Genomic DNA, 28,000 nt, shown 5'->3' on the forward strand with positions numbered 1-28,000 from the left:
AAATTGTCCCTCGGTGTGAATGTGTGCGCATGCGCCTTGTGATGGCCTGGCGGCCTGTCCAGGGCGTCGCCCCGCCTGCCACCCAATGACTGCTGGTATAGGGCTCCCGCGACCATGAGAGCAGGGTAAGCGGTTTGGATAATGGCCAAGTTCAGCATGGGGCCCAGGATTCTACGGGCCTTCTACAGAAGCACAACTGAGAGCATCCTGTCCAGATGCATTGTTCCTTGTGGGCAGTACAGTTCCCACGCCACCTGGCATGGGAACTGTATTGCCCACAACCGCAAAACACTGCAGAGGGTTGTGCGGACGGCCCAGGACATCAGTGGATGCGAGTTTCCCTCCATCCAGGACATATACAATAGATGTTCTCAGTAAAGCCCGTAGGATTATCAAAGACCCCAGCCACCCCAACTACGGACTGTTCCAGCTGCTACCGTCATGCAAGCGGTACCGCAGCCTCAAAGCCCGGACCAGTAGGCTCTGAAACAGCTTTTCCCACCAAGCAACCAGGCTTTTGAACAAAGCACATTAAAAGACACTAAGCCTTGTGCCGGACTGATGGTACTGACCTGTGGTCTTCAGTGGATCATCAGTTTACACACACACACAGAGGTAGCTTGGCATGCACAGACGCACACGAATATGCAGACAACTACACAGAGCACCTTACATCCATCACACACTACTATTATTGCTGTTTTTTTTGTTCTGTTTTGTTGTTCAGTTACTATTGTTGCTGCAGTGTTGAGGAGCCGAAACTCAAGAATTTTACTCTCTTACACTTTTACAATGAGACGTAACAAATAAAGAATCTTGAATCCTGACTCTTGAATGGATGGATAGATGGGTAAATAATATTCCCTACTTCCCACAACAGAAACTGATGTAATGTGTGATTTTACTATTTACATAAAACAATTGTCAGCAATTATGTATAACAATTTATTTACTCCCTGCGGTATGAAAGTATACGAAAGGCACCAACGTATTAACATATTGACATATAAACAACAGAAAATATCAAAATCCATCAAATCAACAACAGACTTTTCAATAAGTTCACTGAAAAAAAGGTGCAAACAAAATAAAAATAAACACTATGTGAATTTTCCACAATGAACCTAAAGGAGCACAGATCATCAGCTTCATAACACAGCTGATGCAATCGATCTGGCTCAAAACGTTGCCATTAAACCAGTGGTTGTCAGTTAGGTCCTCGCCGTACCACCAGAACTGACGCTTTTCTATCCTGCCAGATAGTTCATTGCATTCACCTGTTGTTACAGATCTAAAACCTCCCCTGACTGGAAGCTGGAATAACTGGAGCATCAGGTGAACATAACGAACTACCCGGCAGAATAGAAACTAGCAGTATGGATTGAGCCTGAGGACCTGATGGAGAACCACAACACACAATCATCTAAACAACAGTTTCACCTGTTTTAATTACTACCGACCAAAGTGCAACCTGAAGAGGAATGTGTCGATGGGTGATCCTGTCCAAAACAATGTACAGTGCTACTTCTTGTTGCCACGTCCTTTTTGGTTCTGGATCATTCTCTTCACAATCGGATCCAGCACCAGGTCTGACTTTTTAACGTCTCTGTTCACACAACCCACCACGGGACAGCTAGAGGACCGTCAAAGACAGGGTTATTGGAAAAAAAAGCATACACATACACACACACTTTACAGACTATGCAAATGAAAGGGGAAAAAAATGAACAACCCAACTGCTTTTAACACTAGGAACGACCGGGATTTCACTCCTACCTAAAACGACCATGGGCAGTCAAAATGACCATCGGTTTTTAAACTCCATATTCTGTTAAGATAAATACCTAATGGAGATATTAATGCATTGAATATGTTAGTATGTCTGTTAGGAAACGACTGACACTAAATTAACATTTTAACAATACAATTTTTAAACAATTTAAACTTCAGAGAGACATGGTCGAACTTGAATAGCAAAATTGAAAAAGTGAAAATATTACCTGAAAAACCAAAGCCAAAGCTGACTCGAGTTTCTAAAAGTCAGCCTAGGAAGTATGCTTTACCTGCATTTCTTTTGCTGCCTCTTTCTTGCTTTGATCAGACTCAGTATCGATGTTTCATCATAGTGGTGGTTGCACTTCTTATTCTTGACTGGATTCACCATTTCCATCTAGAAAGCAGAAGAACAGTGGTACATTAGATGGGTGCGCCTGACAAGACAGAGCACAATTAGTTATTACTGTTCAAGAAACTGCCAATCCATAACATTGCATCAAATCAACCAAGGTGATTCCAAACAGGTTTTCCATCTTCCTCAAATTAAGCATATCTAATATTAGTTAAAACTAAAAGTTTCCACATGACTGGCTTAATATTGTCATGTAATTCCTGCGGACCGAATTTACAAAGTGCTTCTTACAAGTGATCAGAACATTTGCTTTAATAAGTAGAGAGAGCGATGACATGATCAAAACAACACCTGGAGAGCAGTAAATAATAGGAAATATTTTTTAAAAAAAAAGATCAAGCGAAATTTACAAATGCCTGACATCCTGGGAAAAAAAAAAAGAAATACAAAGAACCATCCATGAGCAACATGATTAGCCAACCTGTGTCAATGGGCAGTTGAAATTGACTTGGCTTTGTGTCACAGTAATGTCCTCATCGACCTCCTCCCCATTAACTGCTGACTCTGAATTGATTGAAAACAAAACATATAGTTCAAATTCTTCTTTAAAAGACACACATAATTGGCATATTAGAGCTTTGAAAAGACAGGCAACAACATACAGAGGAGACTATTGTGTAGATGTGGCAAACTTCTGTAGAAAATACAGTAATAGATGCCACTGTGACAAATAGATGGGGGGAAAAAAACTTTTAGTGAAACCCAATTCTATTTTTAGTACCATCACATTCTGAAAAAATTTAGTATAGACTCTCACTCTCCCCTTAACTATTTCCTATTTTTGAGTTGCTTTGGTAAAATCATCTTGCTACAGCCTGCATATATTAACATTATGTTTATATCAACTGTATTCCTGCAGGGTATCTTCACATTTTATTACTTTTAAGACCTTTTTATTATCTCTAAATGGAGAAATAACCCCATTTCTATGGCAAATAAAAAATAAAAATCAACAAACTAGACAGTATACACTGTTTTTGAGTTTTAATGAATATGAATATAAAAGCAATTTTCTGTGCAAATTAGCTGACAACAGCCTTCTTGTTAATTAATGAAAATAAAAAGTATGGAGGTAGACCCCACCCTTTGTTTGTCTCCTCAGTGTGTTGGCTTTTGTTACCAGCATTGCCCTTTTCATGCAGTATTCTGTGCTAGTTCTGTGAAGCCTGCTTTCTTTTGGAGACTCAGTACACACAGTATTTCTGCCTTCAACGTGGCTGTCAGAGAAAAAACTGCTGAATGCTGTCTCTTGACTGTTCAATTGAGCAGTGGTGTTAGCTTAGGCGGACGCATTTGCAGCAGACAAATTAGCTCTAATGTTACCATGAGCAGCCAAGCTAGCAACAGGCTCAGCGCTTTCTCAGGTGTTAGCATAGCATAGCGCTTTGCTTTTCGGATTTTATGAGAATTTAATGCTTTACAACCCACTGTCACCAGTTTGAATGTTCTGCAACAAAGTTTACATCACCCTTTGTAAGAACCGCTGGATCGTTTAAGCAACCCACGATATTTGTTGTCCTCCAACCACTTCAGATTGAATTTACATTTACCCATTTTCTTTTTGCTCGCCGCCCCATCTGTCACCCACTAGCTATTGCCTCCCAGTTTCACTGCCTGTAGCAGTCTAGCATATGCCATTTAACTTAAATGCATTGTAAATTGCTTGCAACAATTGTCAGGCTGTTGTGGAATATAAAATAAAAAACATAAAGACTGAACAAAAAATAGATATACACTCATTTGTTCTGCCCCAGGATGAATTTAATGTCCCCCCTCCTAAAATTTCAGAAATGTTTAAACATTTTTTGACTTTGAATTAAAAAAAAAAAAATTCGATGTTTTAAGATATTTTTTTTAAGGATCGAGTGACCCTGTCTGTAACTGAGATGCAAGGCACTGATCTCTGTGCAGCCATTTGCATCAGCAAAATTAGGTTGGGAGCAAGCTCCAGGAAAAACAAGGGTCTTAAACACAAATCACTGGAAGTTGCATGTAAAAATAAAATGCAATCCTGAGTACACAATTCCCATATCCCTTTTAGATACATTTCCTTTTCACCTCACGCCGCTTGAGAGGTCTCCTTTGATTTTGAGTTGCGAGTCCAGGTAATTCTACTGCCAGCTGAGGTCCTTAATTAGATGACCCTATGCACCAGCAACACATTAATCCAGATTTTGCCCTCTCCTTTTCTTTGTGGGTCTCACCCTGGCTAGAAGAGCTCTCTATGACATCCTTCAAGGCCAAAACTTTCTTATGTTGCAGCAGCTCAGCATCAGAAAGCACGTCAACTTTCTCTGCAAAGTCTTCCTTCACCCTGGCTGAGAGTTGGCATATGGCTTCTGGGGGCTGCTGATGAACCTACAGAAATCAGATGAGGACAGAAATAGAAGATATCTATATTAATGTTTTCAAAAAAAGCTTGGTTGACAAGATTACCATTTGGTTGGGCTTTGTACAAACATTAGAGATGTCGAGTGTCAAATCTAATGAATCTTCAAATAAAAGGATCTGAATATGCCCAATGGACTGATTGAGTTAATGCAAAACACTACCTTATCCCCCAAAAATAAAAATTAGTTGAGCTCAGTGAACCAAATGCATTAAGAAGTTGGTCCCATAGTTTGGCTTTCAATTTTGTCAAGTCAGAAACAGAGTGTGGTTTGCATTGTGGGATATACCGTGACGGCATTGTGACTTCCAATCCAGGATACAGTCATGTTGATGCATTTTACCCCGTGAAAACAGTCAATTGCGGTGGAGGATTTAGAGTTTTGCACAACTGTGCCACTAGGAGCCACAGCCATCCAGAAACCCCTTCTCTGTGCCACTTCACAGAGATGCAGTAGTAAAAACCAGTCTTTAGAAATAGTTGGTAGAAAGACCTTGGATATCCTTAAGATTGACTAAGCACTTGATTTTAGCTTTTCTCTGCATATACTCATTTTGAAAAGGATATAGATCTTGTTGGGTATTGGACCCCTGAAACTGGTTGGTTGGATGACTGACCACTACAGGGCTCCGGTCAGAGAGCACAGAGTCATCAGTTTGACTTAAGTCCTTTACTTGCAAAGTGGTTATAGTTCATGCAGTACAAATGGTACAGCATAAGGGTGCTTATCTCTATAGTTTATCGTCAGTGACTTCTGCACTGGGAGCAACGGCGGAAACACAACAGAGAACCAGCAGACTGAGAAGGAAATGGAGCCAAACCCATGATTTCAAAATAAGAGTCTCTGAACGTGAAGAATTCACAGCAGCGCCCCCCTCCCATTTGAGCAGCAAATGTGCAACAACATTTCTTCAAGTGTCTTTGGTATCATCCTTGAGGAAAGGAGGGAGCTGTATCAGGTGAGCAACTGGTCTAGACTTTACCTTTCACCAGGACCTCTGCGGTTCTGATGCATCCGTCCTGACTACTGACTGTCTTAACAACCCTCCAAATGGGCCGTTGAGCTCTTGGGTCAATGACCAGAACTACTGAGTCCACAGCTATGTTACTTAATGTCTTCTGCCATTTCTGCCGTGTCTGAAGAGTAGGCAAGTAGCTCCGGATTAACTGGAGCCAAACTGGTCCACAAGGGGCTGACAGTGGTGCCATTTCCACCATCCTATGCCCGCTGGTACATAGGTCACTTGAGGCAGCATCGCATCCCGCCACCCATGAGAAGGATGTTAGGTATGATGGGGTTAGGGTCAGCAGTGTCAGCTGACACGTTTGGATTTTCAAAGTTTAATAACTCTGTGTGGGGGAAAAAGATACAGACCCGCTGCTCCCTGAAATTCTCCTAAAATAGCATATATTTGCATTAAAATCAGTTTTAGATCAATTGCACCAAAAAAAAAAGTTACAAGATCTACCTAAAATGACCATGACTGGTCAAAATGATCGCTTGTAATATGCGCCTGATTGGACGTGTTTTGGTCACATCATTTCCTTCGTGATGTTCATTGCTCTGTCCTAGAAAAAAAAATAGCGTTCTCTAGTGTAGAGTAATAGTCTAAACTTGATTTTTGATTATTGACAACATGTCTGGGTACAGACGCCGTTTCAGACGTACCACGACTACCACCGAGGCATTGCAGTATTTACAGGCGTTGGACAGCAGCCATTTTAAATTGTTTGAAAAATAGTATTAAAGTTGTTAAAATGTTAATTTTGGTGTCAGTCGTTTCTTAACAGACATACGTAAGACATGAGTAATGCATTACTATTTCAAATGGGTATTTATCTTGACAGAATATAGAGTTTCAAAACCGTGGGCCACGGTCATTCTAGTAGTTTTAAAGTTCCAGTCGCTGTTTAGGACTGTTTCAATATTTATTTTCTATTCATTTTTTTACATTTCACGTTTTATAGACCTTGTTATCTTTGTTAGATTAGCAATAGGTGTTTTCCGTTTTGTTTTTCAGGTAATATTTTCACTTTTGCTATTCAAGTTGGACCATGTCTCTCTGAAGTTTAAATTGTTTAAAAATAGTATTATAGTTGTTAAAATGTTAATTTTGGTGTCAGTCGTTTTCTAACAGACATACTAATTTATGCAATGCATTAATATCTCAATTGCGTATTTACCTTGACAGAACATAGTTTAAAAACTGACGGTCATTTTAACCGCCCATGGTCATTTTAGGTACTAGTGAAGTCCCTGTCGTTCTAGCGTTAAGATCCCCTCTACCTCCACTAAGGTTGTGTATAGGTTGTCTTCAGAAACTACTTGGCTCCCCCTGTGACTTGAAGACCAGCCTTGATGGAACGAACTTCCCTCTCCCATGCTCCACTGAAGTGGGGAGCGTTTGGTGGATTAAACTTGAATTAGATGTGATATTCTTTCAGCCATTGAATTTCAAGTGTGGTCCATGGCTGCAAAAGCCTTGCAGAGTTCCCACTCCACACCACTGAAGTTGGTACCACATCTGAGAGTATCTCCTTTGGTCGGCCCCATCTTGCAATGAACCAACGAAGAACGAGGAGGAAGGCTTCCACATCCATGCTTTTGAGGAGCTCGATGTGAATGGTGCAGGTCGTAAGGCACTTGAAGATGTCACCCCAACACTTCTCAGTCCTCCTGCCTATCTTGACTAGGTAAATCCCAAAACAACCAACACCTGTTGAATAGAAGGGTGGACGGAAAAGTCTGAGGCAATGCGGTGGCAAGTCTGCCATCTGTGGGACCTTCGGCTGAGCTCTCCATCACTGGCAGGAGAGGCAGTTGTGTTGGTGGTGTCTGATGGCCTGCCATCCTCACAGGACTCAATACTGCATTTGTATTTCTACATACACCCGCTCTGTGCCTGGAGGCGGCAGACGTTCATCGTTGTCTTTGATGAGGAGCTTTGTTGCTGGGTACCTTGGGTCTAGCACGATAGTATAGATCTCTCCTATGATTGGGTTCTGCAGTCTTCGCAATCTCCCTCCCACTCAGACCATTCAAATTGAGGAGTCCCACTCTGGAGCAAGGCTGGCCAGACGACTATGGTTTGGGACAGGTTTCTGCACTTTGAGGGCAGTAACTTCTTCTGAGAAGCTATGGGCTTGACACCCCCTCAACAATAGGATCTCCGCATCTTGGTGACTAATGGGTTGGCTATCCACCAGATCCACTGCCGCCCCATGAACACCCTGACATGCTTGTCGTGTGGCCTACACCAACTCGTTCCACGTACTGAATTGGGAGGCATCAGGGATATTGATGTTGGCCTCTACTGTCATGAGGCAACAGAAGGTAATGCCTTTCAATTCTGATGAGCCACTGCTGTCACATGTTCGGGCTTCTTTGGCCAGTGTTCAGCACTGTGCTTGAGGAACAATGGCCCTTGACTCCAATGACTAGGCTCTGCCAGAGCCAGGAGTGGCTTACCCCTTGTAATGTCATCAGCCGGATTATTCTGGGTGTCCACGTACTGCAAAGCCTGTCGGTCAGTCAGCTCCTGTATCTCTGACACGTGCGTCCCAACAAACACTTTATACCTGCAGCAGTCTGACTGGAGCCACTCCAGAAGTGTGGTGAAGTCAGGCCACAGTGTTGTCTGCCGAATGGGGAGTGTCATCTCAGTCAGTTGAGCTCAAGACAATGCAGTACAGAGCTCCAGGCGGAGCATAGACTGTCTCTTGGTGGCAACTCTTGACCGAGCCATCACAAATGAGGTATAAATGGTATCTCCTACATGTATTATGAGGTAGGCCACTGCCCCATGCCCATTCGGAGGCGTCACAGAAGACGTGAAGATCATACTTTCGGTTTGCACCTTCTACAGGGACTGGTAGATAGCAGCGGGGAATGGATAATCTGCTGAGGTGTTGCAGCTCATTCTCCCAGGTTTCCCAAGCATTTCAGAGGGCTGTAGGTAGATTGGGATTGTCCCAGCCCCTCTGTTTTGACCAGAGCTACTGGATGAGCACCTTGGCACGTGTTGTGAATGGCACAATAAACCCCAGAGGGTCATATTAAATGGCTACTATTTGATATGCCGTTCTCATTGTCAGCACAGTGTGCTCAATGAACCGGTAGTGGTAGCCAAGGTTGTCAACAGCACAGTTCCACCTGAGGCCTAAGCTGGGCTCCAGTGGTTCGATCCAGTTTTGACTTAGCCATTGTTCTGTAGCTGAAGATCTTGCATTAGTGGGAAGATGGGCTATCACAGTTGGTTGATTGCGTGCCCACTGTCTTGAAATTGAACCCTCCTTCAGCCAGCAGGTATGCAGTTGGTTTACTCTTTGCGTGGCCGCGGGTATGGTGGGAAAGCTCTCGAGGCAGTTGTCCACATAAAAGCTCCGCTGCACTGACTGTAGCGTATCAGGATAGCTGTCTTGGTGGTTTCAAGCATGTTTCTGCAAAGCAAAGATTGCACAGCATGGGCTGCTTGTTGTGCCGAATAGCAGCACCTGCCATTTGTACACATCCGGTGGGTCTTCACAGCTCAGGTCTCTCCAGATGAATCGAAGGAGCGGTCTGTCCTCAGGCAGGAGACAGAGCTGATGAAACAAAGAGCAGATGTCTCCACTACTGCTGTCACATTATATTCGAATATCAAATTTAATTTCGAATTTGCATAAAAACACGAGATTCGAACGTAAACGGGGAAATTCGAATTAAATAAATAAATACATTGATTGTACTTTAAAATTATTAATTAATCAATGTCAAAAATGCCGAAAGTAGGCTACGGCAAGAATTCCAGCTCTAATTACCCATAAGTCCATGTAGCGGAAACGTAGGCCTAGGCTGCAGCCAGAAACGAGAAAATGGAGGAATTTTGTGCTGCCGACAACGAGACCGCTGATCAGCATACCAGAAAGATCGTCACTCCAGAGGATCTTAGGAGTGCGATTTGGAAACACTTTGGTTTTTGGACTGTAAATGGAAAGACTGAAAACAAGGACAAGGTAATATGCAAACTATGTGAGCGTGAACTAGCATACCATAGTTCCACGACCAACCTACGGTCTCACATGCAGTTCCATCATCCGGCCGAATACAAAGAACTGCAGGACCCTGCTGGTGCGTCTGCTGCTAAACAACCGAGGCTGACAACGTTTTTCTCACCTTCGGCTGCTCTGTCCTCTACACGAAAAGAGGCGATCGCTTCACAACTCACCAAATTCATATGTAAAGACATGAAGCCAATAAGCATCGTGGAAGGTGGAGGCTTTAAAGATTTTCTCCGTGAAATTGAGCCACATTACACTATCCCGAGCAGAACCACAATAACTAAAAATATTGTGAAACTCTACGATACTACTCGTGAAAATGTATGCCAGATACTAAGCGATAAGGAAATTGCACTCACTACAGATAGGTGGACGTCTATAGCCACAGACGCTTATGTTAGTTACAGCACACGTAATGTCGGAGGCATGGGAACTGAACGATTTTGTCCTACAAACGAAAGACTTGAGAAGTAGCCACACTGCAGAAAATGTCGCGGAGTGCATTTCTGGCACACTGAGGGATTTTCACATTCCCCGTGAATCGGTGATCGCAGTCACAACAGACAATGCACATAACTATGTGAATGCTGTGGAGAGGTACCTCGATACCGTTAACATACCTTGCATGGCACATACAATCAATCTAGCTGTATGTAAAGGGCTAGACGTCAGAGCCATAGACAAGACACTTAGCAGGCTAAAGAAAGCAGCCGCACATTTCGGCAGGTCACCTACCGACAGCTACCTATTGGAGGATAAACAGCGTTTGCTGGGCTTGAAAACTGATAAATTAATTAACGATTGCATCACGCGATGGAATAGTACTGTAACGTGCATGGATTAGTAGACACGCTGGCCGCTGGCTCGTGGGTCGGACCCTTTAGTCTAGCGGTTAGCGATGTCTCCTGCGGTGCGGGCGATACGGGTTCGCTTCCCGGCCGCGGCAGTTCCTGTGGTTGCGTTGTCCCCCGAATTCGCTACATTGGTGTCAGAAGTGGGATGGAGCGACCGTAAGGCCATCGGAGGGGTATGCGCCCTGAATTCGCTACAGTACATATGAAATGATCTGCAGGGCATCGGAACAACAGGCAGCTGTTGCAGCTGTAATATTTGAGAAAAAATTGTCAAATCTCGAACTAACCACAACTGAATGGTCCATGGTCGAACAGATGCGTGAAATACTTAGACCGTTCAAGATTGCGACTGAGGCTTTGTCAACTAACAAATATCCCACAGCTTCTGCTGTATTGCCTTTACAGCATGTACTACTGTGTCAACTTGGCTCACCCATTCCTAATGCAATGCCCAGCTTGAGAGAAATGACCGCAAAGATCGACACAGATTTGAGGAAGCGTTATGACAAAAATAACGAAGCAGCATTCATGTTATTGAATAAAGCAGCATACCTGGATCCCCGCTTTCATAGTTTAATGCATTTATCAAAGGAACAGAAGGACCAAGTGCACGCAAACATTAAAGAAGAAATGGCCGTGAGATTTGAAAGTGGGACAGATGAGCATTCGTTAAGCTCAGACACTCACGCACGAAAAACGGCCCTGACGGCAATGGGCGATCTGTTTGGAGAAACATACAAGGGAAGGGGCGAGACGAGAGACGACCAAGAAAATGTACTGCACCAAGAGATGTGGTCCTACCGAAGAGAGACAATGATGCCGGCAGACAGCAATCCTCTTCTATGGTGGAAGACGCCAGGTAGCGCAAAATATCCCCACCTGGCACAGCTTGCAAGAAAGTACCTGAGTGTTCCCAGGACATCAGTGCGTTCTGAGCGAGTCTTTTCCACAGCTGGGAATATTGTTAACAAAAAGCGCTCTGCTCTTGACACTGAACACGTTAACCAGTTGATATTCCTGGCGAATAATTTGTAGCCTCCCAGTCCAGTTAGGCCTATGTGTAGGCTATGTATAATCGTATTTACAAAGGCCACATAACCCACTATTTTTTATTCTATTATTACGATTATTATTTATTTTAGTTATTTAGTTTGGTGGGCTTGCCTAGGCTACTTATAGGCCACGTTCTGTTAGTAGCCTACGTTACATTGCCATGGTAGCGCTGAATGCAGCCCAATTGCCGTGAGGATTATTGACATTATTATTACTTTTTTGAGAAGCATACTCTGTGGTAATTGTTTTTGAAAATATGGCAACGTTTGACTTCATAATTTGCATTAAACTTCACTAATTATTTCGACCGAAATATGTTGTCTGTCTGCTTGTCCCCTCTTGTGGATACAAATGGTAAAACACATGATCAAAATATTTACTGGTCAATAAATTACGGGTTATTTTTAGTCTTGCCATTTTAAAGACCGTTTTTTACGTGGAAATTCGAATCCAAATTCGAATATGGGTACAATTCTGCCACGAATATCGAATATGTTTTTTTCTTAAAGTGACAGCCCTAGTCTCCACTCACAGTGACCTGGTGTTGCTGAATCGTAGGAGGACACCTAGCAATGGGCTCAGCATGGGCCCAGGTAGGAGTTAGCCCTTCATTGAGGTACCCTGGTGCTGGAACGAGCAGCTGAAGACCAGTCGTGATTTGTTGTTGTGGCACACAAGGTGATAAGGGAGATACCAAGCCTCCGCAGACTACTCCACCTCCTTAGGGAAAAGCTTCTTTTTTTCTTTTTTTAATTTAAGTTTTTATCTAGTTTCTTTAAGGGACATAAATACAAATGATAAAGTACAAAAGGCCAAAAAAAGAACAAAAGCACAGCATCACCTCTGCAGCATTTGTGACAATGATTGTACAGTCCATCAGCATATCATCAGTCCTTGAAGGAGTCAGCAAGTGACCCATTCTACAACTCAAACCTGGAAACCAAAGAGATGTCCCTAAATGAATAATCTTGGTACAAACAACTAAACGTCCAGAATGACTTTCATATTTTGGTGTTTTGCTTTGGGACAACCATCCATCCACTGAGATTCCACGAAATACCTTAATCAGGTTGATCTTAAAGATTAAATAGATGTGAATATTCTTTGAGGTTCATTTAGGAAAGCATTTTTGGGAATGTCTTTGTCTATATGCTGGTGCTTTTTTGGGTTTTTTTTTTTTTTTTTTTTTTTGGCAAAAGCTTCTTGACATACCCTGCCTGGATAAGCTTGCTGACTTCAGTTGAGTAGATAGCTGCCTTCTCCAGATCGTTGTTGAGCTAGTTCTCTGTGGCCCTCAGGTGAGCTATGACAGAATGTGTGGAGCTGTTAAGCTTAGGTGCTCCGGTCTTCCTCAAGAGAGGGGTTGCATAACGGTGAACTTCCTCAATGTTGACTCGCTGAGTTTTGGTTTCTAGAAGGTTCATGGCTTTCTGATCTTCATGAGAGCAAACAACCATTCTTTAATTTCGAAAGGGCAGAATATCGAGTTGCCATAACTTTTCGACATTTCGGTACAGGAGATCATCAGCGCTAGCAACTGAGGAGAAGGGGCACTGCTGCACTGAGGTCTGTTCTGGCGCACACCCCTTGGCGCTTTGCAAAGCCCATCCAAGGGCAGTATGGATTGCTATCAGTCCACTGTTAGCTCCTCGGTGAACTGGCTTAGTGGCAGTGATAAGGTGTACATGATCTGACCCAAGCAACACCAGTGGACGCACATTGAAGAATGGCTGTAGTTGGATCTGCGTAAGTAAGGGTGCCGTCTTTGGAGCATCTGCACTGGGTAGGTTTGCTCTACCAGGTCTACACCTGAAGCAGGGAATGTTCCCTGCACTTTGAAGTGCTTCCGTGGGTTATTGTTGGAGGAGATTTCGAAGCTGACCTTCAACCCCCACAGGTGTGTAAGTTTTGTTCACAGTGAAGGGCAAGGGCAAGAGTCTCACATTCACCATTCAACTGGAATAGTTTGTTGTGCTCCATCATCCAAGACAGCGAAAGTCTCCATTGACTTAGAATCGCTGTGCAGCAGGACTGGAACTGTACTGATAGGATATGTGTGGGAACATATATATAGTACGGGGTTGATGTAGGGACGCTATTAGAGGACGGACCAGATTTGGTATTGACATCGTGGTGAATAAAGTTACAGAAAATAGCATGCCTGTCTTCGGTCTGTATATGTGTACACAGTGCCCAGGCACAGCATATTATATGGTGTCAGAAGTTTGAATCCCGTCTCAAGAGGACGTTTGAGCCGTTCGGAAAAAGTTGTCGGGCGAGTTATATAACCGCGATGTGCGAACAACGTGAGTCCCGTTAGCTAAGCTAAGCTAACGCTAGCCAGCAGTTAGAGACTGTGTGCAGCTAGGCTAGTTAGCTAGCTAGACGGCCGGTTGAACGTGACGTTACAAGACAGCAAGAACGCGATAGATTCCCTTTTCTCCATCAACCCTCCAGAAAACTTTGACTTTTCTGACTTTGCTAACTGGCCCAACTGGAGTTGCCGGTTTGAAAGATTCAGAATAGCTGCTGGACTGGACAAGAAGAGTGAAGAATATCAAGTGAATTCACTGGTTTACACAATGGGTGATAAAGCAGATGATGTTTTAGGCATGCTAGGCCTAACTGATGATGAACTTAAGAAGTACAACAAAGTAAAAGAGGCTTTTGATAAGCATTTCATCTGCAAATATGTGATTTATGAAAGGGCTCGTTTCAATAAGAGATGCCAAGAGCCAGGAGAGTGGGCTGAGTCCTTCGTCTCTGCAGTTTACAAACTAGCAGAAAACTGTCAGTATGGTGCACTACAAGAAGAAATGATCAGAGACAGGTTAGTGGTCGGCGTCAGACATAATGGCCTGTCAGAGAGGCTATAGATGGATAGTGATGGCAGAAAAGCTGTGGCAGATGTGGAAAAGCTCCCGCACACTCCCTGAACAACTGCGCTGCACGGGAAGCAGAGTGCAGAAAATGTCGGAAGAAGGGACATGTTGCTACTGTTTGCAAATCCAGCAGAGTGGGGGCAGTTCAAGAAGAAGAGGAGGAGGAAGATCCTCTTTTCCTGGGAGCAGTGTCGGCAGGAGAAAAACCGAAAACATGGAAAAAGACACTGAAAGTGAATGGCCAAGAAATGACTTTCAAGTTGGACACAGAGGCGGATGTGACAGTCATTCCAGCTACCGCCTACTCAAAAGAACAGCACGGCCCTCTCGCCAGAGCAACAAAACCACTATGTGAGCCCAGCAACGAACCTCTTAAGGTGAGTGGTCAGTTTGATGGAGTCATGGAATACAAGGACAGGACACCGACACAACCAGTGTACATCGTACAGAAGCTGGCAACTCCTCTGCTTGGCTTTGCAGCCATTTCAGCACTGCAGCTACTGCATCCAGTGGACAGTGTGAGAAGAGCTGGAGGCTGAGATGAAAAAACAATACTCCAAGGTCTTCACAGGGCTGGGTTGCCTGAAGGGGGAGTACAGGATAAAGCTGAAGGAGGAGGCCAAGCCCTACGCGTTATGGCTGACACGACGTGTACCTCTACACGACAAAGTCAAAGCAGAGCTCCAGAGAATGGAGGACACGGGAGTGATCATGTCCATTGAAGAGGCGACGGACTGGTGCGCGGGGATGGTCGTCGCACCAAAGGAAAAATCAGAATCTGCTCCGACATGACCCATCTGAACGAATACATTGTCAGAGAGAGACACATCTTGCCGGCCGTCGACGAAACCCTGGCCAAGCTCACAGGTGCAACAGTGTTTACAAAACTGGATGCCACAGCCGGGTTCCGGCAGGTCCCTCTACATCCAGAATCAGTCCCACTGACAACATTTATCACCCCGTGCTACAAGAGGCTTCCGTTCGGGATCTCGTCAGCACCAGAACATTTTCAAAAGAGGCTGACAGGGCTGGAAGGCACTATGTGTCACGCAGATGACATTCTCACCTTTGGGGCGACACGTGAACAACATGACCGCAGGCTCCACCAGGTGTTGGAGCGGCTCCAGAAGGAGGGGCTGACGCGCAACAGTGAAAAATGTGAGTTTGCAGTGGACAAGGTCATGTTTGTGGGCCATATCGTCGGAGCTCAAGGCATCGAGGCAGACCCTGGAAAGATCAAGGCGATCAAGGAGATGCCCACACCCAAAGATGTTGCTGATGTGAGGAGGTTTGCGGGCATGGTAAACTACATGGGTAAGTTTTCACCACGTATCGCAGATCTCACACAGCCGCTACGAGAACTACTCAAGACAGACACCGACTGGGAATGGGGGAGCATGCAGCAGCGTGCTTTCGACGCGCTGCGACAGGAACTGAGTTCGCCTGCAGTTCTGGCACAGTACTGCCTGAACAGACCGACCAGAGTTGCAGTGGATGCTTCCTCCTTCGGACTGGGAGGAGTGTTGTCTCAGAAGCAACTGTCGGGGGACTGGCGCCCAGTTGCATTCATCTCACGCAGCATGACAGACACGGAGCGAAGATATGCCCAGATTGAAAAGGAGGCGCTCGTGCTGACCTGGGCGTGCGAGCGTTTTCGAACTTATCTGGTCGTAATGGACTTCCTCATACAAACTGTTCACAAGCCTCTCATTTCCCTGCTCAGCAGCAGAGCGCTTGATGACTTACCACCTCACATCCTGAGATTCAGGCTGTGACTGCTTTGCTTCACATACCAGATCAAGCATGTGCCTGGAAAGAAACTGATCACAGCGGACGCACTGTCCCGGGCGCCAGTCCATGGAGAGCCCACAGCCGAGGACAGGCAGCTGGAGCAGGATGTGTGCGTGTCCATCAACCAAATACTGAAGCACTTGCCAGCGTTGGATGACAGGCTGGCTCAGATCAGGACCGCACAGGACACAGATGATATCTGCAAAAATCTCAAAAACATGGTGCAGACCGGATGGCCTGAAAACAGAAAATGTCTTCCGTCGGAACTTCAACCGTACTGGCAGTATCACCAGGACCTGCTGATAGCAGATGGGCTACTGCTGAAGGGCGAGAGACTTGTCATCCCGCTCACCATGCAAGAGGAGATGCTCAACAAACTTCATGAAGGCCACCAAGGCATGACAAAGTGTGCCGCCAGAGCACAGCAGTCAATATGGTGGCCAGGTCTAACCAGTCAAATCAAACAGAAAGTGGAAAACTGTGAGATCTGTGCACGTGAGACTCACAATGCACCGGCGCCGCTGCTGACGACACCATTGCCCGACAGGCCGTGGCGGACCTCTTCCAGTGGAACAATGCGTTGTACCTTGTTGTGATTGACTACTTCTCGCGCTACATAGAAGTAGCCAACCTCTCATCCACCACCACAGCCCACGTGACAGAGAAGCTGAAGTCTATCTTCGCACGCCATGGGGTCCCAGAAACTGTTGTCACGGATAATGGCCCCCAGTTCTCTGCAGCGGAGTTTGCATCTTTCATCAGAGACTATGGCTTCACACACACAACAAGCAGCCCCCGCTACCCTCAAAGTAATGGGGAAGCCGAGAGAGCTTTGAGAACGGTAAAGTCTCTCCTGAAGAAGGGGGAGGATCCACACAAGGCTCTCATGGCTTACAGAGCCACCCCCTTGGCCCACGGGTCATCCCCTGCACAACTGCTGATGGGCCGTAACATCAGAACACCCTTGCCCGTCAGTCAGGAGAAGCTACAGCCAGGCTGGCCTGACATCCAGGCTTTCAGGAGGAACGATCAGGACTTGAAAGTGAAACAAGCTTCCTGGTACGACAAAAGACACAACGCCGAGACAAGACAAGAGCTCAGACCAGGACAAAGGGTCTGGGTGAAGAACGCAAAGGAAACAGGAACTGTTTGTGGTCCAGCTCATACACCAAGGTCTTATAACATAGACCTGCCCTCAGGAAGTCTTAGGAGAAATAGATCTCACATCAGGGTCGTTCCAGAGACTCCCACAGTGACCAGATTGGGCCGGTCCATAAGACCACCCAAGAGAATGGACATATAGTCACAAGTTAAAAAGCTGTGGTTTGTTTCACAAGGCAGAATAATCCTTGCACAGCTTCGGGGACCCAGGTAGTCTACCCTGACCCCTAGTGAGTAGACATTCAGTTCTATGTTGTTATTTTATTAAATGATAGGAATGTCTCTAAGAGAAAACAAAGGAGAGGAAAAAGAGAGTAATCCACAATAGATAACACTGTTAGTGACTGTTCATGTTTATTGTTCAAGAAAAGTGACATGCTTAGTGAAGAAAGAAAAGCACTTTTAAGAAAGGAAGACATTAAGCTAAAAGGGGGAGATGTACTGATAGGACATGTGTGGGAACATACACTACCGTTCAAAAGTTTAGGATCACCCAAACAATTTCGTGTTTTCCATGAAAAGTCACACTTATTCACCACCATATGTTGTGAAATGAATAGAAAATAGAGTCAAGACATTGACAAGGTTAGAAATAATGATTTGTATTTGAAATAAGATTTTTTTTACATCAAACTTTGCTTTCGTCAAAGAATCCTCCATTTGCAGCAATTACAGCATTGCAGACCTTTGGCATTCTAGCTGTTAATTTGTTGAGGTAATCTGGAGAAATTGCACCCCACGCTTCCAGAAGCAGCTCCCACAAGTTGGATTGGTTGGATGGGCACTTCTTTGAGCAGATTGAGTTTCTGGAGCATCACATTTGTGGGGTCAAGTAACGCTCAAAATGGCCAGAAAAAGAGAACTTTCATCTGAAACTCGACAGTCTATTCTTGTTCTTAGAAATGAAGGCTATCCCATGCGAGAAATTGCTAAGAAATTGAAGATTTCCTACACCGGTGTGTACTACTCCCTTCAGAGGACAGCACAAACAGGCTCTAACAGGTACTATTTAATGAAGATGCCAGTTGGGGACCTGTGAGGCGTCTGTTTCTCAAACTAGAGACTCTAATGTACTTATCTTCTTGCTCAGTTGTGCAACGCGGCCTCCCACTTCTTTTTCTACTCTGGTTAGAGCCTGTTTGTGCTGTCCTCTGAAGGGAGTTGTACACACCGGTGTAGAAAATCTTCAATTTCTTAGCAATTTCTCGCATGGAATAGCCTTCATTTCTAAGAACAAGAATAGACTGTCGAGTTTCAGATGAAAGTTCTCTTTTTCTGGCCATTTTGAGCGTTTAATTGACCCCACAAATGTGATGCTCCAGAAACTCAATCTGCTCAAAGAAGTGCCCATCCAACCAATCCAACTTGTGGGAGCTGCTTCTGGAAGCGTGGGGTGCAATTTCTCCAGATTACCTCAACAAATTAACAGCTAGAATGCCAAAGGTCTGCAATGCTGTAATTGCTGCAAATGGAGGATTCTTTGACGAAAGCAAAGTTTGATGTAAAAAAAATCTTATTTCAAATACAAATCATTATTTCTAACCTTGTCAATGTCTTGACTCTATTTTCTATTCATTTCACAACATATGGTGGTGAATAAGTGTGACTTTTCATGGAAAACACAAAATTGTTTGGGTGATCCCAAACTTTTGAACGGTAGTGTATATATACCGTAGTACGGGGTTGATGTAGGGACGCTATTAGAGGACGGACCGGATTTGGTATTGACATCGTGGTGAATAAAGTTATAGAAAATATTACGCCTGTCTTCGGTCTGTATATGCGTACATAGTGCCCAGGCACGACATATTATAGGAACCACCTTCAGGAGCACTTTGCTTGATGCAATGCTGGGTGTCAGATAGACTCAACTTTCTGAGACCCTTGACTGTGGATCGATGGAGCAATGTTGGGCTACATCGTGGAGGACCTGGAGATGAATGTCACTGCAGAGTTTCTTGAGGTTGCATGACTCAGGCGCATGGGCACGTGCACACTTCCAGCAACGCCTTCCTTCTGCTAGCCACGTCTCCAGGTCTGCCACTAACTGTTCTTTAATATCACGGCAGTGGCTGATATAGTGCTCTTTGCTGTTGCAGAAGAGGCAATGTACTATGAATAGTTTTTTATTCTTGGAGGATGTATAGAGGACAGTGACGGTGGTGTCCATTTATAAAGGATATAAAGGTGTGTAGATGTAGAGGACAGTGACGGGGGTGTCCATGTATAAAGGATATAAAGTGGTGTAGATGTAGAGGACAGCGATGATGGTGTCCATGTATAAAGGATATAAAGGGGTGTAGATGTAGAGGACAGTGATGAAGATGTCCATGTATAAAGGATATAAAGGGGTGTAGATGTAGAGGACAGTGACGGTGGTGTCCATGTATAAAGGACATAAAGGGGTGTAGAAGTACAGGTCAGTGATGGAAGTGCGGGTTAAACTGAGGGTGGCAGTGTTGTAGAAGATCTCACCCAAGCTTCTCACAAGTCTACCCAACTGGCTAACGTTGGCATGTTGCCTTCCTACTCACCTCATATTTCATCAGTCTAATGTACCAGACCCTATATGTGTTGCCTACATCACATTAGATTTGGCATCTTTGAGGCTCTTGTATGACGCAGACAATTTGGAGGGGGTTAATGGTAATGTGTGTTTTGAAGTGACCCTGAAATAAGAAAAAGCCTGGGCTTTTTCCCTCAAAGCGGTCACATGATTTCATTTTTGGTTAAATTTATCATGAGGGCAATCAGCTCTACCAATCGAGACCCATACCAACATGTTTTCAGCAAAAAAAAAAAAAAATCTTACTTTGCATTTAAGACTTGTACCATGAAAAATTGTCAGTAAAAATAAAACATATTCTTTGGGGAATATAGATATTCCTGTTGGAAGGATGGGCAAACTTGGTTGTTTAATGGATGAGAAAACAAAATTATGCTTATAGAGTGACTAGATATCTACATCTACAGGTTAAAAACCATGGCAGGCTGGTCTCGTAACTCTATAATGTAAGCAAAGCAGAATAATAACTGGCTACAAATATTTGTACCTTGAAGAGGCTATGATTTGCCTGATCACTTTCGATTTTGCACTTTTTAATCAAAGGATTTTCTTAAGGTTTCATGATATGAGCGTTACAAAGGCTATGCCTCTGATATGAACAATTTTTTATCATCATGACAAAGATGCTTTGTGAACATTTAAATCTTACTCTCTAGTTTTCTTAATAGCTCTATACTTCTCAAATTATTTGAAATTAAAGCCTTGGGTCGAGCTCATTGATAGCTCAGTCTAATCAGCACTGCTGTGTTGAACAGTGCTGTCCAGGGTGGGCTGCTGGGGCACCATGAAGGAAGTGATAACGGTGCAAGGAGTGAAGTAGTCCATGCCCCCCCAACCCTATTTACCAGCACCCCCTCCCAGAAAATAGCTCCAAAATCCCTGCTCTCACCTCTGCTATGGCCTGTTCAACCGTGTCAACAAAGGTGTTGATCTCTCTGTCCAGTTTGGCAAACTCCACCATCATGGCCTCCATTTTCTTGATGCCTTGGCGGTCCTCTCCCTCTGGAAAATAACACCAATTTATACAACAACAAAAAAATGGATATAACAGAGGAAAAACCCTGGGCTAGAATGGGTTTAATGGAATAAATGCCCCAGATTATATCAAAGAAAGTTGAATCAGTTCATCTGGATACAGCTTTTATTGACAGAAACATTTCATCACTCATCTAAATGACCTCTTCAGTCTCAACTAACTACAGGTATCCCCAACCTTATAAACAATACAATCACATAACGACCAAAATCAGTGATCAGTTTCATATGCAAATAGGTGTGAGCATTAACTAGACTTTCAATGGCCATGTGTGCTATTTACAGAGGATTTGGGAATGCTTGCAATTAAGCCATAATAAGATGGTGACAGATGTACTCTTAGCCCCCCCCGCTCAGGGATGATTGTTCCCTTTTCATATAGATTACCTCTTTGACTCCCCGTTCAAACCAGCATTCTTCCTTAATAGGGATGTGCATATCCTCATCCTTGAAAGAGTGGCCACTGGCCTGTAGATGGGTGTAGACTGCAGAGTCCTGGCTTGACACGTTAGCACATCTGTATTGTGCCATCCTCTTGGCCAGCATCTGTTTAGTTTCCCCAATGTACAATTCACAGCAATCCTCCTAGCATTTAACAGCGTACACTATATTGCTCTGTTTGTGTGGGTGGACACAATCTTTGGGGTGGACCAATTTCTGGCACAGTGTGTTTTGGGGTTTGAAAGCAACTGAGAAGTGGTGTTTAGAAAATATGCCTCTCAACTTTTCCAACACTTCTTCCACATATGGAATCACCACGGTTTACGCTTGGGCAGCTGTTGTCCTCCTCTCTTCGATTGAAGGACAGGAGGATTGCCGTGACTTGTACATTGGGGAAACTAAACAGATGCTGGCCACGAGGATGGCATAACACAGAAGAGCTAACGCATCAGGCCAGGACTCCACAGTCTACACCCATCTACAGGACAGAGGTCACTCTTTCAAGCATGAGGATGTGCACATCCTTGATAGAGACAAACACTGGTTTGAATGGGGAGTCAAAAAAGAGGCCATCTATGTGAAGCGGAAACGACCATACCTGAACTGGGGGGGGGCTTAGAGTACATTCAATTCAATTCAATTTTTATTGTCATTAAAAACAATGTGCAGGCACATGTTAAAAATGAAATGAAATGAGGGCTGTGGCTTCACCAATCAGTGCAAGACAGACACAGACAAACACAGCAAACACAATATAAGATATACACACATGAAGACCAAAGCTAAAAATAAGTTAAAAGAGAGCTGGAGTACAAAATATTTAAAAATATCTACAGACATTCAGTGGGTAGCCAGGTTCAGGTGGGCAACAGCTTGTGGAAAGAAGCTGTTTTTGAGCCTGGTAGTGCAGGCTCCGAGGCTCCTGTAGCGCCTCCCAGAGCGCAGGGGGGAGAACAGTCCATGGTTGGGGTGGGTGGGATCTCTGCTGATGCTCAGACCCCTTCGAAGGCAGCATTTGTGATAAATGTCTTTTATGGCTGGGAGCTGGGTACCGGTGATATGCTGGGCCGCCTTGACGATCTGCTGCAGAGCTTTCTGGTCTACTGAGGTGCAGTTGCCGTACCACACTGAGATGCAGATGGTCAGGATGCTCTCTATGGTGCAGTGGTAGAAGTTGGTGAGAATTTTGGGGGGTAGACAGGCGCTCCTCAGCCTCCTCAGGAAATGCAGGCATTGTTGGGCCTTTTTCACAAGGGCCTGGGTGTTTAATGTCCACGAAAGGTCCTCGCTGATGTGGACTCCAAGGAATTTAAAGCTGGAAACACGCTCCACTTCCACCCCATTGATGTGTATGGGGGAGTGGCTGCAGCTTCTAGACCTCCTGAAGTCCACAATCAGCTACTTTGTCTTCTGCACATTAAGGACAAGATTGTTGGTAGTACATCACGATGTGAGGTGCTCAATCTCGTCTCTGTAGGCCATCTCGTCATTGTTGGTGATATGGCCAATGACTGTGGTGTCATCTGCAAACTTAACTATAACATTTGAAGGGTGAGTTGGCAGGCAGTCGGGGGCTCAGAACACAGCCTTGAGGGGCACCTGTGCTGAGGGCCAGGGTGGAGGAGGAGTGGTCACCTAACCTAACAGACTGCGGTCTGTTGGTCAGGAAGTCCAGGATCCAGTTACAGAGGGAGGGGTTGAGGCAAGGGAGAGGAGTTTGGTGGTTAGTTTGGCGGGGATGATAGTGTTGAAGGCAGAGCTGTTATCTATAAACAGCATCCGCATGTATGTGTTAAGTTCAAGGTGGGTCAGAGCAACTTGCAGGGCAGTGGCAATGGCATCCTCAGTGGACCTTTTGGGACGGTAGGCGAACTGATGTGGGTCGAATGTGGTGGGGATAATGTTTTTGATGGGAGCCAAAACCAGTCTTTCAAAGCACTTCATGGCAATGGGGGTGAGTGCTATGGGTCGGTAGTCATTCAGACATTTGGATGTTGGTTTCTTGGAGACAGGAATGATAGAGGTGGTCATACAGCATGCCGGGACTTTAGATTGGGACAGTGAGAGGTTAAATACAGGTGTTAAGACCTCAGCCAGCTGGTCGGCACATTCCCGGTAGACCCAACCCGGTATGCCGTCTGGTCCGGCAGCCTTCCGTGTGTTCACTCTGCGCAGCGATTCTCTGACCTCTGCGACTAATAGAGGGAGCATCTGTCACCATCTTACAATACTGTGATTGCAAACATTCCCAAATCCTCTAGTGAATAGTACACATGGTCATTAAAACTCTAGTTAATGGTCACGGCAATTTGCATGAAACTGATCGTTGGTTTCAGTCGTTATGCAACTGTGTTGTTTATAAGGGTGGGAATACCTGCAGTCAGCCGAGAGTGAAGAGGTCATTTAGATGAGTGCTGAAACGTTTCTGTCAATAAACGTTACGTCCAGATGAACTGGTTCAATTTTCTTTCATTTTCTTACCAGAATTATTGAGCATGCACAAAGACACTGCCCTCCAGATTATAGAATAACTGACAGGGGAGGTTCACACAAAGGATTTTGCTTGATGCAACAACATAAAACCGTGGCTGGGTCCATTCGAGAACGCCGGACCCGCAAAGGGGCGTGGGACCACGCACATTTGATTGACATGCGACAAAAAGCAAATAAATATATATTTTTGGAGGGAAACCAGTCACTGTCAGCACGGATAGACAAAAACTGAGGCTGTTGGCTCTTGCCTTACTTATGGATGATGACAATAATCATAATGATTCAAGATTCAAAGGTTTATTTGTCACATACTTCAACCCAGCCACTGAGGATGCACAAGCCAATACCTTCTCAGTGCCAGTCCCAAGCCCGAATAAATGGGGAGGGTTGTGTCAGGAAGGGCATCCAGCGTAAATTCTTTGCCAAATCAAATACGCAGATCATAAATCAGATTTCCATACCGGATCGGTCAAGGCCAAGGTTACCAAAAAACGTCACCAGTACTGCTGGCCAGCAGGGTGCCAGTGGAAACTATGCTACTGTTGGGCAAAGGAGAGGGGGAAGGCATGTGCAGAGGTAGCAGGAGAAGAGGAAGGGTAAGAGTGTGGAGGTGAGAGTCAGAATTTTGGATGTTGGCACTATGACTGGTAAAGGGAGAGATGGCTGATATGATGCAGAGAAGAAAGGCAGGTATACTGTGTGTGCAAGAGACCAGGTGTAAGGGGAGTAAGGCCAGGAGCAGCAGAGGAAGGTTAAAACTCTTCTACCATGGTGTGAATGGGAGGAGAAATGGGGTAGGGGTAATTCTGAAGGAAGAGTATGTCAAGAGTCTGCTGGAGGTGAAGAGAGAGTCAGACAGAGTGATGAGTATGAACCTGGAAATCAAAGGTGTGTTGATGAATGTTATCAGCACATATGCCCCGCAAGTTGGCTGTGAGATGGAAGAGAAAGAAGAATTCTGGAGTGAGTTGGACAAAATGGTGGAGAAAGAGTGTACCCAAGGAGGAGTGTGAGGTGATTGTAGCGGACTTCAACTGGCATTTTGGTGAAGGGAACAGAGGTGATGGGTAGGTATGGTGTCAAGGAGAAAAATGTGGAAGGACAGACGGTGGTGGATTTTGCGAAAAGGATGGAAATGGCTGTGGTGAATACATATTTCAAAAAGAGGGAGAAACACAGGTTGATGTATAAGAGTGGAGGAAAGTCCACACAGGTGGACTATATCTTATGTAGGAGGCACGATCTGAAAAGGATTGTAGTCTGCAAGGTGGTGACAGGGGAGAACATTGCTAGGCAGCATCTGATGGTGGTCTGGAGGATGACTTTGTAGACCAAGAAGAGGAAGAGAGTGAAGGCACAGCCAAGGATCAAATGGTGGAAGTTGAAGGAGGAAGACTATTGCGTGGAGTTCAGGGAGAAGTTAAGACAGGCACTGGGTGGTAGTGAAGAGTTGCCAGATGGCTGGGCAAGCACTGCAGAAATAGTGAGCAAAATAGCTAGGAAGGTACTTGGTGTGTCATATGGGCAGAGGAAGGAAAACAAGGAAACTTGGTGGTGGAATGAGGAACTACAGCAAAGTATACAGAGGAAGAGGTTGGCAAAGAAGAAGTGGGATAGTCAGAGAGATGAAGAAAGTAGACAGGAGTACAAGGACACGCAGCGTAAAACGACAAGAGAGCTGGCAAAGGAAAAGGCATATGGTGAATTGTGTGAGAGGTTAGACACTAAGAAAGGAGAAAAGGAATTGTACTGATTGGCCAGACAGACAGACCAAGCTGGGAAGGATGTGCAGCAGGTTATGGCGATCAAGGATAGAGAAGAAAATGTGCTGACAAGCGAGGAGTGTGTTCAGAAGGTGGAAGGAGTACTTTGAGGGGCTGGTGAATGAAGAAAATGAAAGAGACGGTTGGATGATGTGGGGGTAGTGAATCAGGAAGTGTGGTGGATTAGCAAGGAGGAAGTGAGGGCAGCTATGAAGAGGATGAAGAGTGGAAAGCCGGTTTGTCCAGATGACATACCTGTGGAGGCATGGGGGTATTTAGGAGAGATGGCAGCGGAGTTTTTAACTAGATTGTTTAACACAATCTTGGAAAGGGAGAGGATGCCTGAGGAGTGGAAAAAAAGCATACTGGTACCGATTTTCAAGAATAAGGGTGATGTGCAGAACTGTAGCAGCTAGAAGTATAAAGTTGATCAGCCACAGCATGAAGGTATGGGAAAGAGTAATAGAAGCTAGGTTAAGAGGAGAGGTGATGATTAGCGAGCAGCAGTATGGTTTCTTGCCATGAAAGAGCACCACAGATGCAATGTTTGCTTTGACAATGTTGATGGAGAAGTATAGAGAAGGTCGGAAGGAGTTACATTGTGTCTTTGTGGAGGATATGCATGAAAGCAGTATGACAGTGGTGAGGTGTGTGGTTGGAATGACAAATGGGTTCAAGGTGGAGGTGGGATTACATCAAGGATCGGCTCTGAGCCCTTTCTTGTTTGCAATGGTGATGGACAGACAGGCTGTCGGGTGAGATCAGGCAGGAGTCTCCATGGAATATGATGTTCGCGGATGACATTGTGATCTGTAGCGACAGTAGGGAGCAGGTTGAGGAGAGCCTGGAGAGGTGGAGGTATGTACAGGATAGAAGAGGAATGAAAGTCAGTAAGCGCAAGATGGAAAACATATGCATGAATGAGAAGGAGGTAAACAGAATGGTAAGGATGCAAGGAGTAGAGGTGATGAAAGCATATGAGTTTAAATACTTGGGGTCAACTGTTCAAAGTAATGGGGAGTGTGGAAAAGAGGTGAAGAAGAGAGTGCAGGCAGGGTGGAGTGGGTGGAGAAGAGTGTCAGGAGTGATCTGCAACATAAGGGTACCAGCAAGAGTTAAAGGGAAGGTTTACAAGATGGTTGCAAGACCAGCTGTTATATGGTTTGAATACGAAAAGGCTGGAGGTGGCAGCGTTGACGATGCTAAGATTTTCATTGGGAGGTACTGAGAAGGACAGGATTAGGAACGAGTATATTAGAGGGACAGCTCAGGTTGGACGGTTTGGAGACAAAGCAAGAGAGGCAAGATTGAGATGCCTTGGACATGTGTGGAGAGATGCTGGGTATATTGGGAGAAGGATGCTGAATATGGCGCTGTCAGGGATGAGGGAAAAAGGAAGGCCAAAGAGGAGGTCCGTGGATGTGGTGAGGGAGAACATGCAGGTGGCTGGTGTGACAGAGGAAGATGCAGAGGACAGGAAGAGATGGAAACGGGTGATCCGCTGCGAGGACCCCAAACGGGAGGTAGTAGTAGTAAATTCGTCACATACTTCATATACAAGTACAATGAGTAATTAAATGACGTTTGGACAAACTCCAGAAACTGCAATAACAGTGACGAGTGACTAGGTTTTTTTGTGTTGCAAATTGTGGTAATGTGGGTCCGCGAGATTGTCGTACAATTGATTGGTGTCCGTATACCGCCAAAATGATCTCCTCCGTTCTTGACTGATTGTACGGTGGCAACCAACTCCAAAGTTGACAGAATGGCGAGAGGATCCCTCGGGTTTCCCAGAGCGCTCCGCAAAAACCTCCGTGTGAAAGTGTGAAAGGTCACTTAAGTCAGAGAAAGACACATAAGACAGTGAAACAGACGGAGACGGTGTGGATAAACATCTTACCCGGAGCATCCACCAGATCCATAGCTATATCTGTCACCATGTCCATCCCAATATCGATGCCCGTCCGACATTCTCTCAAACCCGCCAGCGCCGCGTGCACCGCGCTAAAATGCATGGCAGCAGTCGTAGCTGTTAAGTTGGACGTTGATCAACTGTAGGCTACCAAAGTTCGCCTATTTCTGTAATGGAGTTTTAAACCGCTTTATCGACGTAATCGGCGCTTAGCAGCAATGTTTAATTCTCCTTGGTAAGTCACTTAGTTTGAGGCAGTACTTCCGATTTAAAAACGCCGCAGATGTCGTTCGCGTCGACTTGCTTTTACTTCCGGATCACGCTGTAACCTAACCATACACCGGAGAAACCCAAGCTCCCAGTTAAATAGCAATGACGATTTTTCAATACAGTGCAGTTGCATTTTAAAATGACAACAGTAAAGCAGTCTAA

At 44.9% G+C, this 28,000-nt stretch overlaps 1 protein-coding gene across 1 annotated transcript; it reads right to left on the reverse strand.

Moving 5' to 3' along the window:
* Positions 1-958: 958 nt before the first annotated feature.
* nsmce2 (NSE2 (MMS21) homolog, SMC5-SMC6 complex SUMO ligase) lies at positions 959-27,852 on the reverse strand. Its single transcript, XM_056286744.1, has 6 exons — positions 27,557-27,852; positions 20,814-20,926; positions 4,393-4,546; positions 2,610-2,692; positions 2,064-2,170; positions 959-1,633 (listed from the first exon to the last, which is right to left on the reverse strand). Exons 1-6 carry the CDS (start codon positions 27,669-27,671, stop codon positions 1,522-1,524), a joined length of 684 nt encoding a protein of 227 aa, XP_056142719.1. The 5' UTR covers positions 27,672-27,852; the 3' UTR covers positions 959-1,521.
* Positions 27,853-28,000: the final 148 nt, after the last annotated feature.

This window comes from Lampris incognitus, chromosome 9 (assembly GCF_029633865.1).
Source record: "Lampris incognitus isolate fLamInc1 chromosome 9, fLamInc1.hap2, whole genome shotgun sequence".
NCBI classification, from domain to species: domain Eukaryota; kingdom Metazoa; phylum Chordata; class Actinopteri; order Lampriformes; family Lampridae; genus Lampris; species Lampris incognitus.